At 39.0% G+C, this 9,697-nt stretch overlaps 1 protein-coding gene across 1 annotated transcript in view; it reads left to right on the top strand.

Annotated features, from left to right (window-relative positions):
* The first annotated feature begins 2,612 nt into the window (after positions 1-2,612).
* LMBRD1 (LMBR1 domain containing 1) overlaps positions 2,613-9,697 on the top strand; it is a 188,310-nt gene continuing 181,225 nt past the window's right edge. The window contains exon 1 of the mRNA XM_027852980.1: positions 2,613-2,896. Within this exon, the coding sequence (XP_027708781.1) occupies positions 2,822-2,896 (75 nt within the window). The 5' untranslated portion in view covers positions 2,613-2,821. The remainder of the gene's footprint in view (positions 2,897-9,697) is intronic.

The following is a 9,697-nucleotide window of genomic DNA, read 5'->3' as shown; positions in this document are numbered from 1 at the left end:
AGCATTCTATTTTTTAAAATAAATTTTTATTAGTATCTTTTATTGTTTATACTAACAGAATTCTTCCTGTATCCAGCCCCCTTCCACCTTTCCATATAAGCCATCCCATATAAGAAATAAAAATTTTTAAGAAAAAGAGATATGATGAAAAAATCAGCGAAACCTATAAATATATTGAAAAAGTCTGAAAATATACACATTGCATCAACAGGTAGATGAGGTGGTAGTTTTTTTAATTTCTCTTTTTTGGAGCCAGGCTTGTTCCTTATAATTTTGTAGCATTGATTGTTGTCATTGATTTTTACAGCATTGATACTTTTGTAATGGTTGTTCTTTTTATTTACATTGTTGTTTTCATTTTGTATATTGTTTTCTTTGCTCTGCTTAGTTCACTCTGCATCAGTTCACGTGTATTTTTATGCTTCTTTGTATTATCATATAAGCCAATTCTTACAGAACATATTCCCTTACATTCATCTAACACATTTTATTTAGCCATTCCCCAATTGATGGGCATTAATAGGTTTCCATTAATAGGTTTCCAGCAAATAGTTATTTGCTAATTAAAAAAGTGCTACTATAAATATTTTTGTGGATGTGGGAATTTTCTTCTTATCAGTGAATCCTTTGGGATTATATTCCTACTAAAGGAATATCTGGGTCAAAGGGTATGAACATTTTAGTCATTTTATTTGCATAATTCCAAATTGCATCCCAGAATAGTTGTATTGATTCACAGTTTTACCATCAATGTACTAATGTGTTTTCTTTTAATCTGCCCAACATTGACTATTCACCTATTTGTTATATTTCCCAATATGCTGAGTATGAAATAAAATTTTAAGATTCTTTTATGTGCATTTCTCTTATTACTAGTGATTTGGAGCATTCTTCAATACAAATATTAATAGTTCACAGTTCTTTTGATAATTGTTCCTTTTTATCCTTTGACCACTTATTTATTGTAGAATAGCTTTAAGTCTTATGTATCTTTTATTTGTCTATATTTTGGATACTAAATTCTTATCTGAGAAATTTGATACAAATTTTTTACTATTCAAAGTGCTTTACTTCTTAACTTAGATGCATTAATGTTCTGTGAAAAATCTATTTCATGTAATCAAAATTATTTAATCTTTTGCTTCTCTCTTGTTCAGTTAAGAGTACATTTCCTATCCATAGCTGTGAAAGGTATATCCATTTTACATTTATTTTGGAATGTGGCATAATCTATTGGTCTAAAATCAAAACTAATACTAATATAATATTACCAGACTAAATTTCAGTTTCCCCAACAGTTTTTATGAAATGGAAAGTAATTTTCTAAGTAATTTATGTTTTGGGGTATATTGAACATTGATTATTGAGTATCAGCATTTCTAAATCTCCCTCATCTAACCTGTTCCATTGATATACTTACCTTTTTTTAACCATTAGCAAATGATTTTGATGGCTGTTGCTCTTTATAATATAGTTTGAGCACTGGAAGTGCTAATCTCCCTTTAATTCCTACCTTTTTCAATTATTTCCCTTTATATTCTGGATCTTTTGTTTCTCCAAATGAATTTTATTATTTTATCAAATTCTTTAAAGGACCCTTTGATTGTTTGATTGGTATATCACTAATACTGTAAATCAATCTCCATTATATTTATGTACCACAATTTATTTAGCCATTTCCCAATAAATGGCACCTACTTTGTTTCTAAATCATTAGAATTGGAATCCACTTCCAAAAAGTGATGCTATAAATATTTTGGCACATATGGGTACTTTCTTTTTATCAATGATCCCTTTGGGGTATAAGTATAGTAGTGGAAAGTATTTAATTTTCAACGTGAATGTCTGTCTATGAAATCAAGTAGAATGAATACAAACTAGATAACTCTTTGGGCCATTTTGTTCAGCAACTCAGTCCTAACTGAAAAGGTACTGGTCACTTAACCTCTCAGTGAGGCTCTAGTATGCTCATCTGTAAAATAAGGGTGTACTAGATCATCTCTAAGGCCATTTTCAGTTTTCACATTAAGTGACTCTAAATTCTGCTATTGATACCATACACACCCCGCTCTCTGCCTCCCCCAGAAATACTATTGTTTTAATAGCAAGGGATTAGTTGACAGAATAGGTCTTGGGAGTAAATTGTGTGATCATGTGAAAGGTACTTAATTTCTCTTGGTTTCAATCTACTCACTTGCAAAATGCTTAGGATGATATTTGCATTATCTGTGTCGCAGGACACTTGAAAGGAAAACATTTAGTAAATTGTAAAGTGATTGGTGTAATTGGACACTAGGGATATATACTTTTCTTTATTCCTGGAGCGCCTGAAGTTTCATAGTAAAAATTTGCTGGGAATTCCAGGTCCCATCTTCTCCAATTCCTGGGGTTCTACTGTGTTGGCTTCCCTAGTCCATCAGACTCAGTTAGTTTGGGGTAGCAGTCTCCTCACACACTTTAGACGACTTGCAGCTCAAAAATAGATCAGCTGCAGGCCGCAGACTCGCAGCCGTCACTAGACACCAGCTGGGGGCGAACGAGGGACAGGGAGGGGGAGGAGGAGGGGTTATGACGTCACTCGGGTCAGAAGCCACAGAGCCCAGCCTCCTCCTTCCCCCCACCCCTCCTCACACCTCATCCTCCTAGTCTCGCTGGGTTCGGTCGGCAGGGGACGCTAGTGGGCTGGTCTGCTTGGTGACCGGTGGCCCTGCCCCCTTTGCACCTTTAAGCTTTAGGCAGCTCGAGCGGCGCGACCCAGGCCGCTGGCAGGTTTCTTCGCCGGGCGTCTAGTCCTGCCGGGATCCCCCGGCAGGAAGCGAAGATGGCGGCGGCAGGGAGCGGGTCCGCCTCCGCGGAGCTGGTGATGGGCTGGTGGATCTTCGGGCTGCTCTTACTGGTAGGAGGAGGAGGAGGCGCCGCCGCCTGTCATCGTCGTTACTGCTGTTGTGGCTGTGGAGAGAGGAGGAGCTGGCCCCAGAGCCGGCCCCTCTTCGCCGAAAATAAAGGCTCCCCTGCCCCGGCCGGCGCGGGGACGGGCCGGACCGGACGGGACCCAGGAGCGCAGGCCTCCGCACGCCCCGACTCCCCTTCCCACGGCGTGGGAGTCGGGGGACTGTGGGTGTTTCTGCGGACTCCTTTCCTGCCCCTCCCTCGTCTCCTCCCGGTCGGGGCTAGGGAGGAGCCTGGGGCGGGAGGGGGAGCAGGAATCGGGGCTGTCACTGCGGGGGCCGCACTGGGGGACGTGTGGCGGCCTCCCCCGTAGGGAGAAGCTAACACTTGGGGAGAAGGGAGGCATCCTAGGCTGGGTGGGAGGACGTGTTTGTGCTCGGACTCGGGAGCCCGGGAGCCTTCAGAGGGCAGATTTAGAAGAGCCGCGGGGAAGGGGGAGGGGAGGGGGTCTTTCTGCCCCCTTCCCCCCCCCCCAGTCCCCCCCCCCCCCCCCCCCCCCACGCCCCGAGTTCAAGGCCTCTTCCCATAGTACGGTTCTCGTCCTCGTGACGTGGGCTGCTGCTTTGGACTTCCTGTGGCAGGCGCCCACTCCCCCACCCTGCCCTGTGGGTTAGACCTCCTTTTCAAAATAATGTTTCTCAGTGCATAAAATACACAGGATTACAAAGAAAACAAATTGAAGTACAGCTGTCAAGATTTTTTTAAAGAATCATAAACTCCAAAAGCTTCTGAATATAGTTAGATCTAGAAAAAACCTTAGGAAATCATCCAGTTCAGTGGTGTCAAACTTAAGTAGAAACGGATCTCTGAGGCTGCATACTGACTTAGAAAACCTTAAATTAACATTATATTGTATTGTGTTTTTTGTTTTTTGTCAGATATTTTCCAATTTCATTTTAATCTGATACAGCCCTACTCAGTAAGATTGCAGGCACTTCCGGCTAGGGATTAGAGCTGAACTTTCTTTTGTAGTTTAGCACAGTGCCTGAAGCCTAACAGATTCTTAATTGATTATTTATCTGGGCTTGGGTTTTCACATATATAAAATGACATGCTTCACATATCAGGACTCTGATGCCCCTTAGCCTGTAACCTTGTGACATTTACTTAACTCACTTTGACTCAGGGTATCAATTTGTAAAATGAGAGGTTAAACTACTTACCTTTTGTAGCTTTAAGTCTGTTAACCCTAAAATAAAAAAGCATTTAAGTACTTTCTATATGCCAGGCCCTGTGGTTGTCACTGAGGATACAAAGGACTAAAAAGAAACATCCCCTGTTCCTAAAGAGTGTACTTTTTTTTTTAATTTATAGGCAGTTGGGGTTAAGTGACTTGCCCAGGGTCACACAGCTAGTAAGTGTCAAGTGTTTGGTCTGAAGCTGGATTTGAACTCAGGTCCTCCTGACTTCAGGGCCAGTGCTCTGTTCAGTGCGCCACCTAGCTGCCCGTAGAAGTGTACTTTCTATTGGATTATTCTAAATCATAGATTTTTAGCCATTTTTTTGTGTCATTAACCACTGGCAGTCTGGAGAAACCTATGGATCCCTTCTCAGAATAATGTTTTTAAATTTGTAAAATGTAACATAGAATTTTAATGGAAACCAATTATATTATAGTGCAGTTATCAAAATATTAAAACATTAATGAACCCCAGGTTAAGAACTCCAGCACTATGGTCCTGTGACTCATTTTCCTGTGAAATATGAAAGCTTTGGACATCCTTGGACACTTTGTCTTATACTTTGTCTTCATTCCCTTCGTCTTTGATCTTGCTTTAGTCTCCTAGTTAACTTTGTCCACTTTTGACAGGTTGTCTAAGCTGTAGTAAAGACTTGAGTTTTTTACCTAGATGGAATTAATGCAGTAGTAGTTTAATTCAGCTAGTTAATAAAGTCAGGTCAGTGCTGTAGCAGAAAGCTTCAAAGAAAGTAATTTAGACAGGTTGAAGGATTAGAAGAAATAAGTCAGGTCATTGCTGGCATAGTCAGGTGGCAGTAGGGTGGCAGTAATAATCAGTCTTCAAATATTTATTGGGTTCTAGGCCTCTGGAGAGAAGGAAAGCAGTACAGAACATGGTCCCTCTAGGACTAGACATCTAGCAGGGAAGACAAGATTTAACATGAAGCAAATCAGAGAATTAGTGCTAAACTGAGTAGGTACTAGAAAAGGGAGTCAGTACTGGCATAGTTGGTGAGGGCTTCAAGGAAGAGGTGGATCTTAAAAGGTTGAATTTGAATTGGTGTAGAGGAAGGACACAGGAACCATGGTGAAATGAAATCTCTTTTGGGTTAGTAAATAAACCAGCAAGATTTGAGTAGACTATTGGTGAGCAGTGGTAAATAGGGTTGGAAACATAAGATAGGTTAGATCAGGAGTGGGGAACCTGCTGTTGAGGCCACATGTAACCTTCAGGCCCCAAGTTCCCCACCCCTGTGTTAGATGATACAAAACCAAACTTTGAAAGTTAGGCAGAATATTTTGAACTTGTTGTGATATCAAGGGCATTGTAATGTATAAGGGCATTTTAAACTAAAGAAGGATAATGGTGTGATGGATGTGGTTTTTTTTTTAGACTGATTCTTTAGCAGCAGTATAGTCAATGTATTTTGAAGTTCTGAGAAGCGGATATCAGGACGTTGATATTGGAGTTTTTAATCAACTTAGAACAACATTATTTCACTAAATGCTTATAAAGTAAATGTTTATAAATGTGGTATCAACAAGTGGTCATTCTGCCTTTTCTCAAAGATATCCAGTGAGGGGGAACCCATTACCAACTGAGGAAGTCCATTATGCTTTGGGATAGCTCTAAATGTTAGAGAAGTTTCTTTATAACAAGCCTAATAAATCTGTCCCTCTGCAGCTTTGATACTTATTCTTTTTAGTTCTGCCCTTTGGGGGCAAAGCAGAACAAAACTAATCCTTCTTGGGCAACTAGGTGGCTCAGGGGATAGAGCAGTAACTTGGAGTCAGGATGACCAGAGTTCAAATGTGACCTTAGTCACTTAATAGCTGTGTGACCCTAGACAAGTCACTCAACTTCTGTTTGCCTAGTTTTCTCATCTGTAAATGAGAATAATAATAGTACCTATCTCACAGGGTTGTTGTACGGATCAAATGCGATAATAATTATAAAATGCTTAGCACAGTGCCTGGCACATAATAAGCACTGTATAAACATTAGCCATATCTAAAAATATTTTGCCCTTTTTTTTGTAATTTTAAATTTATCATTTCTGTATCAGGAGGTGAGAGGCATATTTCATCTTTATTGTATTGAACCTCTTTTCTAGTATGCAGTATATTTTTTCTAGTATGCAGTATATCCTCCATTTGTTGCAAGATTTATTTTATACTTTTATACAGCATTGACTTCACAAGATTTTACACTTTTTTTATTCATCATGACATCACATTTTTATCACATTGGATATTAAGTGTACCTTTGACAAACAACTCTTTTTTTTTTTTTAAACCAAATCTAGCCTTGATTATAGCCCAGAAGTTTTTAGTGCAGTTTAAATTACATGAGTTTCCAGGCCACTGAATAATGTTTACTTCCATTTCGTTGATGTATTTCTTAACTTTTTGTAACATGTGGCCTGGGCATGGTTGAAGGTCATGTTGTAGTATTATATCTCCATTTGGGAATTTTTGTAATACTATGAGTCTCATCAGTAGAAATTACCTTTTTCATATTTTTAGTTCTCTACTTTGTATTTTCTTATCCATGAAGAACATTTTTTTTCTTCTTTACTATCTTCCCACTATTTTTCCAACTTCAAGATGACTATGGTGCTTTGGAGAGGAAGCAGTAACAACCCCTCCAGGTACCATGTCCTAAGGAAGGTCTGTGTTTTCTGCAGATTTATTCAGCTGTTTTGAAGTAATATTTTCCTAGTTCTTGGTGTTTTTTTATCTCACTTTTCTTTGTGCTTTGTTGTGATTGATTCCATTTCATTTTTTATGACTAAAAATTATTTTGTTCCCAAGTCAATAAGCCTTTATTAAGCATCTGCAGTGTGCCGTAAGTGATTAGCAGAGTCAAAGGCTGAAGAAAAGTTGAGAAGAATGAAGACTAAGAAAAAGCCATTGAATTTGGCAATGAAAAGATCATTGGTAACTTTGGAAGGAGTAGTTTTTGTGGAATGATGAGGTTGGAAGCTGGATTGTAAGGAGTTAAGTAGAGTAAGAGGAGAGAAAGTGTAGATACCTATTATGGACAGTCTTTTCAAGGAGTTTAGTCACAAAAGGCAGAAGAGATATAGAATGATAGTGAGGATGGAAAAAGGATCAAATGATTTTTTTGAGTATGAAGGAGTCATAGACATGTCTGTAGTCATAGACATGTTTGAAGGAGAAAGTAGAAAGATTAAAGATAAGTGATAGAGTGGTGATGACAGAGGGAGCGGTCTGTTGGAGGAGAAGGGATGGAATGGGATTGCTTGTACAGGTTGAGGGATTAACCACCTTATCATGTGAGACACGGGTGGAGGAGACTATAGCAGAAGGTATCTGAGTGATAAAGGATGAGGAAGAGAAGAGGATTTTTTCTATAAGATAGGAAGCAAAGTTCTCAACTGAGAAGGTTGGGGTGGGGGGGGAGCCATGAGAGGTTTAAGGAAGGATGAAAGCATATGGAAAAGTAGTTATGGAGAAGGAGATAGAGTTGATAAGGGAGGTATAATAGGATTGCTTAACAGCAATGAGAGCCCCTTTGAGGTTGTGTAACAAATTTGTAGTGGACTCAGAATAGTTGCTTGATTTTCTCTACCTTTTTTCAACAAGCATGTGTTACAAGAGTGAAGATGGCAGATGTTGGGAGGGATCCAAAGTGGAGGCAAGACACAATCACTGATATAAGAGGGTCAGGGATGCAAGAGAAGAGGATAGTGTAGAATAGGGGAGAGAAACTAGTGCACAGTAGATAACCTGGGAGAGAACCAAGGGATTGAGGGATTAGGGGTGATGGTGTGGACAAAGAATTAGAGGGAGATGTGGAAAGACAATAGATTATGGTCAGATAAGGGGGAGGTTAAGTGCATTTTTGGATGATGGCAAAAATAGGGCATGACTGTCTTTGCCTGTGACTGAGGTAAAATAGAGGATTAGGTCATGAGAAATTAGTAGGTTGAGGAAATGAGTGGTAGAAGTGTTTGAAGGAGAGTCAGTTGTATGTTGAAGCCCCCAAGTATGAAGGCAGAAGTTGAAGAGGAGAGAATTTGTGAGTGAGGTACAAACTTCATTGAGGAAGGAAGGGGAGTGACTTGGATATCTGTAGACAACAGGGTTTTGATTGGATGGTAGATATGAATTTCATGAATCTCAAAGGAGAAGAAATTACTTAATAATAGAGGTAGGAAGAGAATTTGAAAGTGGTCATGGGGAGCAAAGAGTATTCTTTGTATGGCTTTGACCAATGAACTGAAGGAAATTAGGAAAGGTGCAGCCAGTACTGGAAAGAGGGGCTTGAATGGGTGGAAGTCTGCCTGACTCTAGGCCCCTTGCTACTTTCCCCTCAGGGGACAAGCTCAGTAGGAGATAAGGGGAATGGAGTCAGAAGAAGATCTTGCTCCAACCCCCTCATTCATATCAAAAACCAAAAGAAAACCCTTATAACAAATGCACAATCAAGAAAAGCAAATTCTCTGATCATGTCTAAAAAAGTAAATGAATGATTGACTTCAATAGACCAACAACCACCACAATATCTCTAACAGTCATTTAAATATGCTCTTTAAGAGCTACAACTTTTGCACATTTTCTTGAAATAATATCTATTCCAAAAATCACAATTAAAAATTAAGTAAACTCTATATAGCATGAAATTCAGCATTCACCTTCTAGAGAACATAATAAAGAGGGACCACTTCAGTCCAAATTCTTCTCTACTGGGGTGGAGGCTCAGAATCAGCCTGTGTTCTGAAGCACATACATATGGCCATAGCTGCTATAGAAGGTTTTTTTGGAAGTAAATTGAATTAAAAAAAAAATCCTTTCCAGAACAAGAAATAACTTGTATTTAAAATGAATGATTTAATTAGCAAATGTTTAAATACTTCTGGAAAAGTGTAGAACCTTATACTTGGTGGAATAAGATTGCAAAGAAGTATAAGGTGTGATTGACCTTAGCTTATCTAGTAGAAGGTAAGACATTTGAACATTAAAAGCTAAATAATAGTACAAGACAACCTTAAAAGAGATCACAAGGCAGTACATGATTAATTGCCAAAGAGTGTCACAAGCAATAAATGCTTTTGAGTTCACAGATAAAGTTATTGTGGACTGAAGTGTTGTAGAAAAACAACGTGCTGTGGAAAAATGACATTGATACTATAGGCCTTTAGTAGAATTTGGGTGGGTGGAGAAGCAGGGGAGACAGCATTTTGGGGAGTGTTAAGGGGAAGAAGAATGGTATGCATTAACTCATAGAGTAGATTAGTTTACACACACACACACATACATATTGCATATATATATATATATATTTTTTTTTTTTTTGTTGTTCTTTCTAATTTTTTTAAGGGTTGTTGAGATGGCTGGAATAAAGGTAGCTGAGGCCATGGAATAAAGACAGATTTGATTTGTTTCTGGAAGGTGACTTTATTAACACTACAATTTTAGGCTGATGTTCTTATTTATGCCATTGGGACATTAATGGCTAAGTGGCATAAAACCTCATGGATCAAGTAAAGATCCCAAACATCTATTACCTTGGAGAGAGGTGAAGGTGAAGGCTAGCCTTGT

The sequence above is a fragment of the Vombatus ursinus genome, unplaced genomic scaffold, assembly GCF_900497805.2.
Source record: "Vombatus ursinus unplaced genomic scaffold, bare-nosed wombat genome assembly UNPS02009835.1, whole genome shotgun sequence".
Lineage (NCBI taxonomy): Eukaryota > Metazoa > Chordata > Mammalia > Diprotodontia > Vombatidae > Vombatus > Vombatus ursinus.
This window is presented reverse-complemented; position numbering and strand designations above follow the sequence as displayed.